This window comes from Meriones unguiculatus, chromosome 10 (genome assembly GCF_030254825.1).
Source record: "Meriones unguiculatus strain TT.TT164.6M chromosome 10, Bangor_MerUng_6.1, whole genome shotgun sequence".
Lineage (NCBI taxonomy): Eukaryota > Metazoa > Chordata > Mammalia > Rodentia > Muridae > Meriones > Meriones unguiculatus.
The window spans coordinates 2783063-2801012 of NC_083358.1; the positions used below are offsets into that span (position 1 = coordinate 2783063).

General features: G+C 54.5%; 1 protein-coding gene across 1 annotated transcript in view; it reads right to left on the reverse strand.

The window, feature by feature from the left end:
* Positions 1–512: 512 nt before the first annotated feature.
* Kcnk1 (potassium two pore domain channel subfamily K member 1) overlaps positions 513–17950 on the reverse strand; it is a 31376-nt gene continuing 13938 nt past the window's right edge. Inside the window, exons 2-3 of the mRNA XM_021648361.2 lie at positions 6670–7065; positions 513–2684 (exon numbers count right to left, since the gene is read on the reverse strand). Of these exons, the coding sequence (XP_021504036.1) occupies positions 2425–2684; positions 6670–7065 (656 nt within the window). The 3' untranslated portion in view covers positions 513–2424. The remainder of the gene's footprint in view (positions 2685–6669; positions 7066–17950) is intronic.

Consider the following 17950-nt stretch of genomic DNA (forward strand, 5'->3'; position numbering starts at 1 on the left):
GAGGCTGCCGCCATGGCATGATAAATAAGATGTGAGGAAGCAACTGTCTTATCTTGCCTCATACAAAAGATTCCATTTGGACTAGAGACACAGCTCTGTGGTAGAGCCCAGGGTGTGTGTGACCTGGGTGTGCGTTTGACCCTGGGGTGGTGTGGACCCTGGGTGGGAACCGTAGGGGGTGACCCTGGGGTGTGTGTGACCCGGGGGGTATGGAACCTTGGGGGGTGTGTGACCCTGGGGTGTGTTTGACCCTGGTATGTGTGTGTGGACCCTGGGGGTGACCCTGGGGTCTGTGTGTGGACCCTGGGGTGTGTGTGTGGACCCAGTGGTGTGTGGACCCTGAGGGGGTGACCCTGCATTGTGTGTGTGGACCCTGGGGTGTGTGTGCGACCCTGGGTTCAACCTCCAAGGACACCAAAAAGTACTGTAAGAGAGTTCCATAAAGTAAATCCTTTGGGAAGTACAGATCACGGGAGGAAACGGGCAGGTGACAGGTCCCGGGCACACGTGGACAAAGGTGAGGAAGGCATGTTTTAATTTCAGCTCCATGTCCTTACGACGCTTTTGCCTTAAACTCACTTGGGAAGGAACACCCCAAAGGGAGCCCCTTCCTGAACTGTGGGCGTCTGTCCCTTCCCCTCCAGCTCCTCAGCAGTGAACTCCAAGAACGAGGAACCAGGAGATGATGGAATCCGGGGACACAGCCGTCCTGTTCCCACCTTCCAGGGCCGGTCCTGGTGACCCTGAGCTGTCCTATTTGAGAGGAAGACCAGCAGTTTATACCCAGGGTCCTGGACCTCGGCAGCTTTACAAGGCTGGAGGAGTTTCGCTTTCACTCCCTCAGACACTCTGCCCTCTTCTCATTTCTAAGAATCTCCTTTCTCGTTGCCGGAAAGGCACACTGTGTACATGTCCCCAGGCACAGGGTTTACAGCAAATAGAAACATGGCTGTCTTTCAGAAGGATAGCGACTGTAGCTTAGAAAGCTCAACTTCTCCTCTTCCTGGAGTGGAGCAGAATTGGTCTGATTGTAATATCTGCAGAGAGATGCCCCAGGGCTGGAGTTTGAGTGCGGGGTTCTCCCAACGGTTTGAGCTGCAAGCCTTCTCCCAGTGTGCCACTATTAGGTGATGGGACCTTTAAAGGCGGAGCCTAGGGAGAGGTGGGACCTTTAAGGGGCGGAGCTTAGGGAGAGGTAGGGCCTTTGTGGGGCGGAGCCTAGGGAGAGGTGGGACCTTAAGGGGCGGAGCCTAGGGAGAGGTATCTAAGTCACTGGACTTTTAAGGAGTGGCCAATGCTGCCTCGCAAGTGCTAGTTCTAAAGGGGTCAGCAGGGGCTGAGGAGGTGGGGAGCCTCCGGGTGTGATGAGGCTGCCTCTGAAATCATGGAGTGTGCCCAGTCATTGTCAGGCAGGTAGATTACCTCTGGGTACAACCCAGGGCCGCAAGACAGAGGCGTCAGAGAGCTCGTCACACGCAGGGCCTTTCTGATTTTTAGTGCTTTCGGGTACCCCGGACAGACCGTGGCTGTCACTCTAAAGTGTGTCCTGCGTGGACACGGAGACGAGAACATCAGGCGCAGGAGCCGGGCCGCAGCCCGCCGGGACTTTATTGATTTCAGCTCTAAGCGGGGACTCCGCGGCTTAGCCTGACATAACCCGTCCTTCGGAGCGCTGCCCTTGTGTGCTGTGCTTTAGTGTGAGGTGGGTACGGACAGTGTGTGCCTTCCGGACACTCTCGCCTCCTCGCTGGCCATCTGGTCCCACACCACTGTGAGAGGGTAGAGCTGTACACGGCCACAGAAGAGCACGCAGAGTTTCTCTTGAGTTTGTGATGCCTCCTAGCGTGCTGGCAATTCTGCGTCCTTCGGTATAAAGAGAAATCAAAAAGAAAAAAACAAACTCTTATCTTGGCTTACGAAGTCTAGGGAGCGCTGCTGGCCTACACACACACAGGATATAAACATTTCTATGTCCTGTGTGCACATTATAAACAGAGTTGGTTGAGACTCTACAAAAATAATCATTTTGGACAGACACATGCAAGCCAGGACACCGAAGCCTATGTATAAAATACATCTCTATACTTTTTGTCTGTTTTTAAATATAAATGTTGCTATTTAGCTTCAGCAAAATGGCTGGGATGCAAACCCAGGCTCCCCAGTCACCTATAAAATCCACCTCCATCCACCACAGGGCACTGCTTCAAGTATCCATCCTGGTGGGTGACGTCCCGGTGATGGCGTCTTCGTGGGTCACAGGTGCACAGCTCATTTGCAGTGGGTTAGGCACCCATCCCGAGAACCCAAAGCCGTGTTTTGAAATAGTGTTAACAGCAGATACTTCTTAGAATAGCGTCCTCTTGGGGTCGGCTCTCCAGTGAGAACGGGCCAGTCATGGCTCTGAGCGAGCCACCTGGTGGCCGCTCACTGGCTGGCAGGGCCGTCCTCGTAGGGCGGGGACTGGGAGGCCACGAAGGACTCACTTTGCTTCTGATCTTCCTTCAGGCAGGCCGCCTGCTCCGTGATGGAGGAGAAGGAGAGCTGGTCATGCTCCATGATGTGAACCTGGTCTTCGTCCTTGTCCTTCTTCACGTAGAACATTTTCCTGAACTTCTTCAGCTCGTGGAGTTCACAGAAGGTCTCCAGGACGACCAGCATGGCGATGAGTCCCAGGAGGAGGTAACCTGCCGGGCAGAAAGCAGGCAGAGTCTCAGTTTGACCTCGTCACCGCCAGCCTGGTCAGGACGGAGTGAACCCCCCCCACAAACACACACCATGCACAAGGGTTCCCCAGCGGCTCTGCTGCCAGCTTTTTCTAGGAATGTCTGCGGTCCACGGCTCACGGAGGAACACAGAGAAAAAGACCGAGATGACTTACCCGCCAGAGGACTTGATTAGTGACAGGCTTCAGATGTGTGTGTGAGCTTCACGCACGTAGGATGGTGTGAGCTCCAGGCACATGAGTGCAGAGGTCAGAGGACACTGGATGTCCTGCTGTCACTGTCCACTTTATTGCTCCCACTGACCCTGGCACTAGGCGAGCAGCGAGCAAGCCCCAGTGAGCCTCCTGTCTCTACCTCAGCAGCACTGGAGCTGCTTTGTGTGTGGGTGCAGGGGATTCGAACTCAGGTCCTCATGCTTGCTGTGATCACCCTTACCCACAGAGCCATCTCCCCAGGCCTGGCTTCAAATTTCTTTAAGTGTTAAACACTCTTTATTTGATATCAGCCATTAAAGTGGTCATTGGCCTTCAGCACTAAAAGACAGCAGGAACTGGAATTAAATCAGCATCATCAGGAATGGGCTGCTGCTTCCTGCCGTTCGCACAGCACCTGGAACAGGCCAAGGAACACGCACTGAGAGACAGCTGCCTCTGCCTCGTTCTGAGGGAACATTCCCAGTGTTTAGACACAATCGCATGTCCAGTTACATGAATCTAAGTATAGAATCATCCTATTAGCTTTTCAGCAGCCCTTCACCTTGTAGAAAGTTGAACGCTGCTAACTGAGAGAAGTATTCACACGACTGGAATTGCTGTTTTCAAAAGGACCATAGCCACCTTACAAGGAGTCGGCTTTCCCTAAACCTGGACTGTCAGACCCGAATTAAATTATGGTAACATTAAATTCATGGGACATCTGTTTCGTAGTAAATTAGGCTGGTGGAATTACTCCTTACGGTAAGCCATTAGGACTGCAATTTCTCCCATCTTAATCCGGGGGAGGTCATTTTTGTTCCAGGGAAGCACTTCTTGGGGTCTCCAATGCCCCCATCTGCACCTTCCCCAGGCGAAGCCTTTGCTCTGTGTGGGAGGACCCAGCGGCCTCACCTGCCTTCTGCCCACACAGACGTTGCTTTGGTCCAGCCTCAAGCCTGCTCCCCCTCTGTGCAGTGTGCCCACTGCTGAGCCGGGCTCTTCTTGCCTTTCCCAAAGTCAGCCACTGTTAATTTGCTGCTCAGCACCCCTAAGGCTGCAACCTGAAGCCATGGGTTCCGCTTTTTCCCGGCTCCCCGCCCCTCTCCAGGGATCCCGCCCTCCTCAAGTGTCCCGCCCCTCCAGGAGTTCCGGCCCCTCCCAGGGTCCTGCCCTCCCCTGTCTTCAGTTTTTAGAGGACTAAAGCAACCAGTTGCTGCTAATGTGGTTTAAGTCAAATGACTCCTGACAGTCTCCCAATGTGGCCCTTTCCTCACCGACAGTTTTCATGTTCCATGAGCACCTATCCAAGCACTCAAGAGTTCTGTGCTGATTTCTGCTGCCTAAGCCTCCTGCCAGTCACTGTCAGTGTTTGGGCAAGTGGACCATGTACTACGTAACTATAATTTTCTCGTTCCTGAAGGATAAGCACTATTTCTTAGAACTTGTGATGGGCAAACAGTGATTTTAACTCAGTTTCAACATAAAAAAACAAAACAAAACAAAAAAACCCACAAAAACCCTCACAGAAAGGGACAGGAAATTGCGAACATCTGAAACCCTCATTTCATGCCCCAGTAGTAAGGCATAAAAGGAAGATTCCCAGATGCACAGACAGGGAAAGGTAAATTTTACACGTTGGGGCTTGGACCCCAGGTACGCCGGGCAGAGTTTTGGGATCTCCGACTTTGATTGTCTGTTTTGATCGTACGCTGGTGCCACGGTGACTCTTGTGTTTGGCAGTAGCCAGATCTACCCCCAGCTTGGTTATTATTTAACCAGACTCTGGAATGCTGGCCCAAGTGCCCATGGGGTTTTGGGTAGGCTATCTACAACTTCGGAACACTCATTCCTTAGATGCATAAGCGCTGAGCACTCTGAGCATGAAGCCTGTCCTGCTCATTGCCCGGAAAAGGGTTCACACCGTTAGGAGGGAGCAGGATGGGAGGGGTCAGCATGCCGTGGAAAGTCAAGACAGCTCACACGTCAGGAAGGCCAGGGCAATTACATGGAGAGACATAGCCGTGATCACTGGGACAGCCTACTTCTCCAGCTCGTGAAGAAATTAGAAAGCGAAATGGGACTTAGGCCATCGCCTGGAAGCTTCAAAGACGGCTGAGCTGTGTCCCTGTTATCAATTTCACAGAGGGTCTAGGGCTTTTTTGGCCACCGAGGAGGTGGGAACGGAGGCAGCGACTGTGTGGACATGTGTCTTATGTGGGGACCTCAGAGTTATAACCTGTGAGTAACAAAAATGTGTGTTCATTCGAGGCCAGTAATCCTACTTCTTAGCAAGATCTCAAATATAAGTATAAGCACCACATCTCTCCGAGCAGGATCATCATGCTGCTGAATCAGAGGCAGCTTAACACCAGGCCACGCGGGTGGGATGGGGGTGGTCCCCAAGTCACACACAGATTCTAAAGTCATAAAAGGTGCGAAACCCTCCTCCCAGGACTCTGGCAAATATTTACTAGGCCTGGACTGTCGCCAGAAGCCTCGGAAAGTGCTGGCATTTGTGAGCAGGCTTTGTCCGGTGAGTCTCCGTTTCAGGGAAATACTCAGGCACAGGGCTCAGCCAACCACTTCGTGGGATTAAAACAACAAGGCGGGGTATGGCTCCGGCTTCCTAGAAGCTGGGTCACAGGTGAAGAGGTTCTAGAGAAGGCAGGAAACAGTCGTGACTGCTCGCTACACACCCTGAGCACACCTGGCGGGCACACACAGAGAACCACCAGTGTCTTCCACCGCATGATTTCCCCACTGTGTGTTGTATGGGCGAGTGTGTGTGCAGGTGTTTGCTGGTGAGTGTATGTGTGGATGCAGAGGTGGAGAGCGTCTTCAATGGCCGGACGGAGCAGCCAGCCATGCTGGGGTCCTCCCTAACCACCCCATGCCAGCACACTTCCTATGGGGATGCTAGGGTCTGGCTCGGTGCTCACACTGGTGAGGCAGGCACTTTAATTGAACATGTGTCACTACTTCACTTCCCACACATGAATTCTGAAGAAGAGTGACGCCAGGTAACTTCAGAACAGAAGGGCACACAAGCCAGGCTGAAGGCCACTCAGAGAAATGTCCTAGAAAGTTAAGGAACACGATGTTGACAGCCAGCTGGGGCTTATTTTCTTGTGTGGAAGATATGTGACCGTGCAGAGTAAGTCACCTTGGTGACCATCAGCTCCTGTGGCTGTTGAGCTCTTTGTGGAAGGAGACACTCACTCGGGCACTGAAGAGCTGACAGCGTGAGCCCTGAGATGGCTCCTTCAAGCCCTGGGGAGCCGGGGCCCCGGCCTGAGCTGTCATCCCCGGGGAAGCTGGGGCCCCCGCTTGAGCTGTCATCCCTGGGGAAGCTGGGGCCCTGGCCTGAGCTGTCATCCGAGGGGGGATCAGGTGGTCCTGGGGCCCCTGCTCAGCCTGTCTAGGAGGCTTTGATGGAGCAGCGAGCCAGAGAGACCCTGTGTCAAACTGATGTAAGGTGCCAGAGACAGGACCAGGAGGGTGTGCCCTGGCTTCCACACACGGGGACCCCTCACAGAAACACACGCATCCAGGAAGCTCAGCAGTGCGGGAGACAAAAGCGGAGCCATGGAATTGTGACAGGCAATGGCGAAGAGGAACAGCCACGGGAAGACAGGGGAAGGGAAAAGCACGTGGAAGAGAAAGCAAGCAGGCACTGAGAGTGACCGTGGAGACCCAGATGATGTGGCTCGAGGGACAGACAGACTGGCCAGGACGGCCTGTGCGGTACTCACACGTGATGCCGATCTTGTACAGCTCCCGGAACTTCTGGTTGTAGCCCTCCCCCGGGACGTAGTCCCCCAGGCCGATGGTGCTCAGGGAGATGAAGCAGAAGTAGAAGGACTCCAGGAAGTTCCAGTCTTCCTCCAGCACCGAGAACACGGCAGCCGGGATGAAGAAGAAGCAGGACACCGTGAGCAGCCCCAGCAGGACGGCGTGTGCCACGGCCACTACCTGCTTGGAGAAGCCCCAGCGGATGTGGAAGTGCAGCACGGGCCTGTGGGTGACGTGCACCGTGACGCGCTGGACCACCGCCGTCAGGAAGAGCAGCGTGAACGGGATGCCGATGACTGAATAGACGATGCAGAAGGCCTTGCCCCCGTCTGACAAGGGCACCGTGTGCCCATAGCCTGCAAGGGAAAGGCCCAGTGAGCACTTGGGAACCAGAGAGTGAGCTCTGAAACAACACGCTTGGCCGCCACGAGGAGGAAGAGTGTGAGGTGCTGGGTGCGAGCCCCTGGAGTCTCTGGCTTCCCGACGGCTGTAAAATTTGACAGCCGAGAGTCCTTTATGGGGTAAGAGATCTGTGGATCCTTGGAGGGTTAAAGGCAGGGACCCAGTCAACAAGAAAGGCTCCATTCACAATGTTCCTGACACCCCAAGGCCAGGCCAAACAAGCTCCAGCAACAGAAGAGCAGTTCCCGACAACAGCCAAGAAAGAGCTACCGTGGCCTTGGGTAGGAAGGAGCCTGGGCTCCTGGGCCATGTACGTATGTCCCGTGTCCGTCCTGGGGAGGGTGCTCCATGTTCTATTCTTATCACTTACTTAAAAATGCAGCCTTTGTAAAATACTGCCTGCAAATGCATGTCTATGTGAGCATCTGTGGACATGGATGCAGGGCCCTGCAGAGACCAGAAAGAGCCGCCTGAGGTGAGTGTCAGGCTGGAACCCAGTCATCAATGCTCTAAGTTGTCTCTCAGCCCCTACTCTCACTCTTAAGAAATCGACAGTTTCACGGCTGCCGTCCTGTCTTGAATCCACGCCATTGCTGAGACACAATCAGCCTGTCACAGGACATCCCAAGTGTTAGCTCTCTGTTAACACTTGGAGAGTCCACCCACTCCAGCTCCTGTCAGCCCAGCAGACAGAGCACAGGGCTGGGCAGGGGAGGGGGTGTGTGCTAACAGACAGCACCTAGGCCTCCTCAGACCAAGGAAGACCCAGAAGGGCTGGGCCCTCCCCACGCCTCAGGGGAGCCTTATCAGGGTCTACCCAGAGACCGAACCCCCATCTGAACAGATGACTCACAGAATGTTCCATAAAGACTGACTGACAGCACAGGTGTGTACGGGGAAGCAGGCTGATGAGAGGGAAGGCTGCAGGGTGAGGCAGACATGGTAAAGGCACAGAAAGCACAATCCCAGTGAGTCACAGGCCTAGGGACACTCTGAACACCCTTGGCCCTTCTCCAGCCTGAGGGCACACCCAGAGCCCCAGACAGTGCCCCGCACATTCGGCGGCCCCACAATCCACCACAAACCACAACAGTTACTCAGGACTCGTCAGGACACGCCCTGTTTTCCTCAACATCATTATCAGAGCAACCTCCTGGGGAACAAATTCGGGCAAGAGAGAGCTGAGCCGGGCAGGAGGCTCTCTGGACCATGTGTCCAGGCCATGAGGGAGCTCAGTCGGGCAGGGGGCTCTCTGGACCATGTGTTGAGGCCATGAGGGCAGATGTGTCTGAACAAGGTGGCTCAGGAGAGAGAACTAAGTGCACTTAAAAACAGTGAGGTTCTGAAAGAATGACATGTTAGCGTAATTGAAAGGGGTTTCAAAATGAGGTTTGGGGAATGTATCTTGCTTAGAAAGAACAGTTCCACAGTCTCTCAGGTGTAGAGTCAAACTTTATTTCTCAAATGTCTGCTGTCAAACAAACAATCAAACAAAACAAACTATCTTAGGGCCATGACAAAGTTGTTTGCAGCAGGAGGCTGGGAAGACCAGAGGACCCCTGAGGTCTGCTGACAAGCTACCTCATATTCACCGAGAGAGACTGTCTCTCGTGGGAGTAAAAGGTGGCGTGATAGACCAGGATACCCCGTGTCTTCTTCTGAAACACACCATGAGTAAACACACACACACACATGCACACACACACATGCAGAAATCCCTTGATGGTCCTGATTGCTTGCCCCAGAAGGCGCACAGCTCACGAGCGAGCCACGGACCTTCTGAAGCCACGTGCAAACGCACACATCCACCCACATACACATGGTTCTGTGGCACGTGTCCCCGGCTGGCCAAGCGCCATCTTTCTGAGCACCAGTTCCTGACTCCATCTGGTGCCCACACAGCCAGCAGCTCCTGGGAGCTGAGGCTAATTTTGAGCTTGACATTCGGAGGGCCGGGGCTTCCACACAGGGTGAAAGATGCAGGCTCAGGCCGCTGAGAGCAAGCCAGGCTCAGGCCGCACACGGAAAGGCTGATGGGAAGGAGTGAGAGCGGCTGTCAGGCAGGCTACACTTGGGCCCCAGAAGACCCCCCCGGGAGAGAGCCGAGGACTGTTGGGGTCAGGCTGGCATGTCTGTGTGGGTTGCGGCGTCTGGGTCACGCCTGGTGTGGAAAGGCCCCGCTGAGAGTTGGTGGCACCATCCCCTGGGCAGGAGGGCGTGAACTGTGTCAGGCTGAGCACAGGGGGTGCTTGTGCCTGCTGCTCTGGCTTGTGACTGTGGGAGTGATGTGAGGAGAGGCTTCAGGCCCCTGCCCCAGTGCTGTGCTGAGTGGTCTCTAGTCCGGGGCTGGAACTGGCTGCCTGCTCATTACCGTGATGGAATCTCGGGGAGCAGCTGCCTGGGAGCCCATGGGTGCCCGGGGTGACACAGTCCACTGAGGTGGGGATGGCATGGTGGCCAACGGGACTAGCTCCTGTCTGAGCTGCTGGTGACAGAACCATGACGTAGTGAACCTGGGGCAGGAGTCAGGGCTGGGCAGGAGGCAGGGCTGGGCGTGCCCTCCAGGATCTCACTTTCTCCAGCTGGGTCAGGTCTCTCAGCACTAGCGTCTCAGGACTAATGGTGCAGACACAGGAGATTGGGCACACTTCACACCTGAACCCTGAGGCCATGCTGACACGGGTCCTCTGGCTTAAATTACCTCCGAGGCATCTCAGGGAGCCTCTGCGGACTCTCACAGGGCACGGCAGAGCAAACAGATCTAGAACAGCCTCACCTTTCCCGGTTCCTGAGGGTGCCCGCTCCCCCGGGGAGGATGTGCCCCTTGTTTCTTTTCAGTAACAAGACATAGAACCAAAGACCAATACACCTTCTTCATGGTCAGTGTGGTGCATGGTGGGAAGGAGGCCCAGGATGGACGCTCGGGCCTTAAAACCCACTCGGTCACCCACCCGGTGACCTGTGCATCGTCCCGTCTGCCCCAAACAGTGCGGGGTGGGTGACAGGTTGGGTGGGGATGGGGATAGGGTAGAGTGGGGGTGGAGTGGAAGGGGGTGGGGGATAGAGTAGGGTAGGGGTGAGGTAGGAGGGGGCGGGGGATGGGGTAGAGTGGGGGTGGGGTAGGAGGGGATAGGGCAGGGTGGGGGTAGAGTGGAAGGGGTGGGGAATAGGGTAGGGTGGGGGTGGGGCGGGAGGGTGGCTGCAGGTCCACACCTTGCCGTCTATGTGGGTGTCAGGGTTCTAAACCCAGGTCCTCATTCTTGCACTGCAAGCCCTCTTGGACACTGCGCCACCCCACGCACCCCCAGTTCCCACCTCGGTGGTGTTAGTAACACGGAGGCCGTGAGGAAACCCCACGGAAGCCAGCGGGAAGGACAGACAGAGGCTCTCAGACGGAGGCTCTCTGGAAGCCCAAGATCACGGTCAGGACTGCTGATCTAAGGCATGTCCTCTACCACCCGGGATTTCATCTCCTTCTGGGAACTGCCAGGCACCATGAGCTGGGAAGACGGACTCCAGAGGTAACTCAAGATGCTGGAGACAAGAGGAGCTGCCTCCATTAGGGTTTACCTTATTTTCACTTGCGTGTGAGTGTGACTGTGGGTGTGCGTACTGTGTAGATGCCCGGAGAGTGACAGGTCCCACGGAGGTGAGTTATAGAGGGTTGGGAGCTGCCCCGTGCGCCCTGAACACTGTGTCCCTCCAGCCCAGGCTCCGCTTCCAGATGCCGCATTGGCGGTATGCCCCTGCCCGAAAGAGCCTCGGGTGATCACGAGAGCCCTAAACAGAGCGGTGCTCAGCCCTCATGCAGCGTGATGGGACGGGGTTGGGGCAGCCTGTGGAGGACCCATTCTGCCACCTCCACTCCCGAGACTCACAATCGTGGCTAGGCTACAGGAGGAAAGTTGGTGTGCGCGGGAGCTTCACACCTGTGGGGGCGTAGGATCTAGGTCAGCACACACTTGGGCCTCATCTTCCGAGACCTCCCTGCGTGCGGCGCTGCCTGTTCCACTCTGTCCTCTGCGCAGTTTGATTCCCGCCACAGCTTTTAGGAGAACGTCCTCCACAGAGCTCCTGACAGCATTGATAGAGAAAAAGTCTGAGCTGCCTTAAAATCAGTACACAGGCCGGTGGGTGAAAAGACAGTTAAAAGCGTTTAACCAGCTGCAGGTAACTTCAATAGAAGTCTGTGGAAACTCTGACTTAATTCCTTCGCAGGTGACCACTGGGGGCCCCACACCCTGTTTTCCAGTTCAGGTGAAAACATCCAAGACTGTTGACCTCAGCAGGGATTAAGGGCTGACGGCTCTCCTCCATGGGCCCTTCCTGTCCCACTGACACCCCAGGCTTCATCCCCCCTTCTCACCCAGCCAGTCTACCTTGCATTTCTCTCCCTTTCCAGAGGTTGTGAAAATGCTCTAGGGGCTGCAGAGACTTCTCAGCCACTTAGGAACCTGCCATGGAAACACTAGGACCCAGTTGAGCCCTCGGCACCCACATAAATCTCAGGCACTGTGCAGTGCAGGGTAATCTGGACCAGTGCGGGGGAGGCTGTCAGTGGGTCCCTGGGGTGTCTGGCCACTCAGCCCAGCTGAGCAGTTTTACCCTCCACTTGCTCTCTGCCTCATCAGAGGCCTAAAGCAAGGGCAATGGGCCAGTAAGAATGCCACAACAGATATTTCCTCTTTATAAATGATTGTTAAGTATCTTGCTACAGTCATGGACGATAACAGGCATATATATAAGGACTCTTTAGCTGATCAAATGCAAGGTGTGAGAGGACCAGGCCTGACACCCCGCAAAATGTCCTCAGTCCCAGGAACCAGGCCATAGGTCACCAATTCCAGGAACAAGACAATAAAGTCCCCCATCCAAGGAACAGTGCGGAGAAAGCCACAGAACTGTGCTTTGACCACTAGCCCCTGGTAAATTTACCCGTCACCCCTAGCAACGGCTTATCAGTGAACACCTGGAGCTCTCCCAGGTGTTCCTTACAGTAGGTTGAGCAAAACGAACTCAGGCAAACAATCAGTTACAGAGCTGCCAAGCTGGAATTTCCAGGACCTTGGTGCGACCCTAAATAAAAACCCCTCTCTTCCCAAGCTCAGGGATCTGCACTCAAGAACCAGACTGTTGCTGCATTGGTGACGATGTGGGCCTGAGCTCCAGCCTGTAATAAAGACGGTACTGTGTTTGTGTCAGAATCAGCTCCTTGGTGGTTTTGGGGGCCTGAGAGACTTGGACATAGCAGGGGGGACTCTATGCCTTCTGTTTGCCTAAAAGCCAACTAGAGATTCTCAAGAACAAATGTCCTTTTGACTTCCTCCTGCCCTTCCTTCCAAGGCTTCCTTATCAGCTTGGAGACTCAGGACCAGTGGGTCCGAAGTTCTTCCCTTGAACTTCTTCTCACCTTGGATACCTGGGACAATGTCAGCTGTGTCCCTTCACCCCCTAAAATATGCTCTTTGTGGAAACACGTTCCTCCCACGGGGTACCCCTGCAGGCTTAGTGAACCCATGGAATTTCCCCTTGTTAATCTACCTATTGCCTTGGCGGTGCATCTCTGCCAGCTGAGGAAAAGCACGTCCTCAGTCCCTCGTTTTAGTGACTCCTGTGGGACTTCTGAGACACCCCACTTGCCCCAGAGGAACTGGAAGAAGCTGCCTCCATGCCAACCATCTTCATGTAGGACCTTTGACCTTTGTGCATGGTATCACCCTTGCTTATGTGCACACGGAGAGCCTCCTGCAAAGCCTCCGCCACCCTCCGTGCAGTCCTCCTGCCACCTTCACACTCATTCCAGCTTCATTCAGGCGCTTATTTTACGTGGACATGTTCCCACTTGCTTTGTTGAGGACCATTGTTCTTCTCTTCTGAACTCCATGTCCTGAGGCTAGGCTGTCTGTCTGCTTGTTTCAGAGCTCAGTCCCTGAAGCCCTCCCAGTACCATCAGTACCTGATGCTTGTGTGAACAGAACTGAGTCCATCTGTGGGGTGTTTAAGATTGTCACCCTGACCTGAGATCTGATACAGAAGCAGCTCCTGAAAAGGAAGCAGGATGTGAATGTGAACCGACCTGAGCTGCCTCGAGAACATTACTTGTGAGTCTGAGCCCGACGGTGGCAGGAGGGACCAGAGAACGGCTTGTCTCCAACACTTGTGCTCTTCCTGAGTGGAGCCCAAGAGCACAAACGGCCTTGTGTACCAACCAGGGCACAATGCAGCCACTGAGCTTTGGAAACATAGTTACTTCTTTGACAATTGTTCTTTTTAAAGTCTTGTTTATTGGTTTGTTGTGTTGCTCTCTCTCCCCCCCACCCCCGTGTGTGTGTGTGTGTGTGTGTGTGTGTGTGTGTCTGTGTGTCTGTGTGTCTGTGTGTCTGTGTGTCTGTGTGTGTGTGTCTGTGTGTGTGTGTCTAGTTCAGGGGGACGACTGCGGGAGTCAGTTTTCTCTGCCCGTCATGAGGGTGTTGGGGGATTCAGTTCAGGTTCTCAGACTTGGCAGCAGGCACCTTTTCCCACAGAGCCATCTCAGTGGCCCTTTGACAATTGTTCTGTCTGGACAAGGCGCACGCTCGGCCTTAGTGAGGTTTCTCTGCTGCTCTGATAAAACCCATGGCCAAAAGCAACGTGGCGAGGCATGTCTGTATTTGGCTTACAGGTTCATCATCTATGCAAACACGGTGGCAGTAACTGATGGAGGAAGAGCCTTACTGGCTCGCTATCCGGGGCTCACTCAGCCTCCTCTCTTATACCACTGGGGACCACCTGCCCAAGGACAGCATCGCCCACAGTGCCTCGGCACCTCCAGATCAATCATTAACCAAGAGAGCAGCCTACAGACTTCCCAACGGCCGCTCTCAAGGAGGCAAATCCTCAGCCAGCATCCACTCCCTCTTCCCAGGTGACGCTAGCTCTGCCAAGCTGACAACAGCTAGCCAACAGGGTGGGCACACCAGCACACTGGAAAGCTCAACCAGGTATCTGTTTCACTTGGCTTTCCATGATGTGGTTCAGAGGAAGCACAGAGCATGCCTTGGTGGCAGATGGCTCATAGTGGGCGCTTCTGAGGCCAGAGGCTCACACAGAGTCACAGCTCCTGGTCTGGCTACCTCAGGAGTCCAGCTTACACAGAGTCACAGCTCCTGGAGCGGCCACCTCAGGAGCCCAGCTCACATGGAGGAAAGGTTGGCTGTGGCTCACAGCCTTGGGAGGGAGAGCCGGTGGTCAGTTGTCCCTTTGGCCTTGGGCCTGTGCATCACAGTGGAATCATGAGCAGGTCAGCGTGCTCACCTCGTGGACAGGAAAGAAGGGGCTCTCCCCCTCTGCCTGCTGCCCTTCCGCCTCAGGCTGTATCTAGAATCCTGCAGATTCTTATGTTGAAGGCTCCGGCCCCTAGAGTGGCACTTTGGGGAGGTGGTGGGGTGCCAAAGAGGTGGAGTTCAGGGCGCCACTGGGTCATGGGAAGGGGTGCCCGTAATATAGTGGGTCACTGGCTGAGTTCTTCCAGGGCCCACACTGTGGAAGGAGAGAACCAACTCCAAACATCTTCTTCTGATATGCGCATGCATGCCACGGCATTTGCCCCAAATAAGTACATACATACATACATACATAATACACACATACATATATACATTCATACAAACATAATGCATACATTCATACAAACATGCAATTTTTAAGAAAGAACAACTGTCAAAACAGTCATTGTTAACAAAACTCAGCAGAAGCGTTTTAAGCCTGATTGACACCAGTGCTTGTCTGTGTGCTCTGTGTCCTCAGCTGACAGCATGCTCAGCACCAGTCTTTCTGCCTGAGCCCCAGCCCATTTGGGGCACACACACTTAAGACCTCTGGCCCTTCTAACATGTCACAGAAGACAGTTCTGTGCTCTGGCTTTCGCTTTCCCATCCACAGACTGGAATCTCAAAGGGCTGTCTGTCTGTCTGTCCACACACAGATGCTGGAAAACACAGAAGTCCTGCAGCAGGAGCTGTGCGTCTCCACAGAGCGCTGGGAAGGCAAATATGGTTCCGCTCCCTCTGCTCCCTCTGCTCCCTCTGCTCCCTCCGTTCCTGGTCCTTTCTTATCTCAGCTGCTCTGCCACCCACCTGTCTGTCTTTACACTTCCCGCCCCTGGCTAACAATAAATTAATAAATAGACCACAGCCTCCCTAGGACACAGTTCTGTGAACCTCCCTCTTTTGCACTGGAGGGAAACTCTCCTCTGGCACAGAACAGAGTTCCCTTCCTGAAACCTCAGCCTTTGCTGTCCCTTTAAGATCTTCTCCACTCAACCAGAAAATCACCTGCTCATGGGCAGAACATTCCACGATAGAAATGATTAAAAATGGCTCCTTCTCAGCATCACTAAACTCTGAATTAATGTGACAGTTTACAGCTGATTAGTGGGGACTGTAGACAAATTAGAATGGTGATTTGATTCTTTTTGTTTAAGCAGAGAGCATTCTATCTGACCCTAAGACTACAAGCTTCACCAGAACACCGGTCGCTGGAGGACAGTAAAGCATGCATAGATACACGCTCCTAGCCCAGTACTTCCGAGGCAGTGAGGGTCCCGAATCCTCACACAGTTGTATGGAGGAGACCCAGAATGTGTCTTCTGTTTATTTAGATGTGCTGACCTACATGGAAACAGCTCGAGGACAGGCTCTGTGACACACACACTGACAGAATGTTCTTCCAAAAATATGCACACACACACACGCTCCTGTTAGGTACTTTCTAGGGAAGACAGTGGAGGCTCCAGAGAAAGGGTTTGCACACACATATGTACACACTCCTAGAGTACATGTGGTGCTGGACCCACAGTTAAGAGTGCGGGTCCTGCCACCTCGAGGACCAGGCGCTTCCCCAAATCTGCAGCCCCGGTTCGGAGGGCATGGACATGGCAGGGCCGTCTGGGCTAGCTGACCAGCTCCCGGTTCAGGAACAGACCCTCCTGGAGGAGAAGGAAAGTGATGAAGAGGACACTGATGTCCTCCCTGATCTCTGCTCTCATGCTCGGGTGGGTGCACCTGCATACCCACATGTGCAGATACACCCACGTGCACAGATACACCCACGTGCGCAGACACACCCACGTGCACAGACACACCCACGTGCGCAGATACACCCACGTGCGCAGACACACCCACGTGCGCAGATACACCCACGTGTGCATAAATCAACATGCCTATAAAGTACATGTGGATACACACAGCCATTTCACGCCTGTCTGCAGAGGCGTCCATTAACTCCACCTAATACAATAGCAGGGTTTTCTGAAAATATCTGTTCATGTATGTACGTACGTACGTACGAATGTATTTGTGTATATGTATGTTTGTGTGCATGTGTGTACGTATTTATGTATGTATGTATTTGTGCGTGTGCATGCACATACCTGCATGATGTATGTGAGTGAGCATGTGTTTCAAGGTGCATGCGGAGAGGCACCGCGATGTGGGGTCCAGGGAGAGAGCTCAGGTGCCGGACTGGGGATGCCCGTGCCTTTAACATGCTGAGCCTCCTTGCGGGCCCAGGACTAGTTTCTAAGGCTGCTGCTGCCTGAACAACACCTTCCCCAACCCAAGTCCTGACGGACCACGCAGCTGCCTACATGAAGCCAACAACACACAAAGCTAAGCCGAGCATGTGGAAGGGCCTGGGAACAACCGAGACAGTTGTGCTGCGGCACAGTTGTGCTGCGGGCAGGCTGGAGACGAGAACGCGTTTTCCTGGCTAGCATCCTTTGTGAAATGGTGGCTAAGCGATGGGGCATGGGGCTGAAGGGATGGCTCGGCTGTTAAGAACACTGGCTGCTTTTCCAGGGGACTCAGGTTCGGGTCCCACCACCGGTGGGGGGTCTGGTGCTCGGGTGGGGCAGGGGTGCAGAAGAGAGAAGCGGTTGCCTGGATTTGAGATCAGCAGACAGTGAGCCCCCTCCACCTCACATTCCTCTGAAATGGGAGCTCACGGGCCGACTAGCCTGGAGGGCCAGCAAGCCCCAAGAATCCCATCTCCTCCTCAGATCTGGACGCACGCCACACTACCGCACCCACTTCTATGTGGGTGCTGGAGATCCAAACTCAGGACTTGCGCTTTGCCCTCGGAGCAGCCTCCCGACCTCACCCAGATTCCTTTTGAGACTGGCAAAGGCGAAGGATGAACTCCTCGGACTCTAAAGCCCCGGCCCCTCTCCAGACAGACCCCTCTCCACAGTCATATTCTGTGAGAAAGTCAGCAGAGAAAGGACCAACCACCTCCCCCATCACCACCTCTGACAGCTGTGGCCCTGCTTGATCCCCTCTGCCTCCTGGTGTTTACCGCCTGTCATCGGGAGAAGCACCACAGGCAGGCCCGGCCCAGCCCTGACCCTGGGAGCCTGGCTCTCAGCCTTTACCTCATCCGCTGAGCACACGTGAGGCACCTAGTGAGGAGCTCCCGTTGGAGTCACATGCCGTCCCTGTGGGTACCACTTACTTGGCAACAAGGCGCTGAGTATGACATCTGCTGACCCCGCCTCTGTCGGAGTTGACATGCAAAGGTTCGGGAGGGGGGGAGATGGGCTAAAGGCAGAGCGTGCCTCTCGGGACAGAGGCAACCCAGGGCGTCTCCTTTTCCAGAACGCTGCACTGCCACGGCTGCGAGCATCGGGTCATGCCAGACTGGGGGGTGGGGTGAGTCGTCCATTCCAGTGCTTGCCCCTGATTCCCAGCCCAAGCTACGGGGGTCAGAATGCCTGACATCAGCAGGGGACATTTTAAGGTTAGAGGGTCTCTAGCGAGTCAAAGGCCTTAGCCAGGTGTGGCTCACACTTGTATTCACACTCAG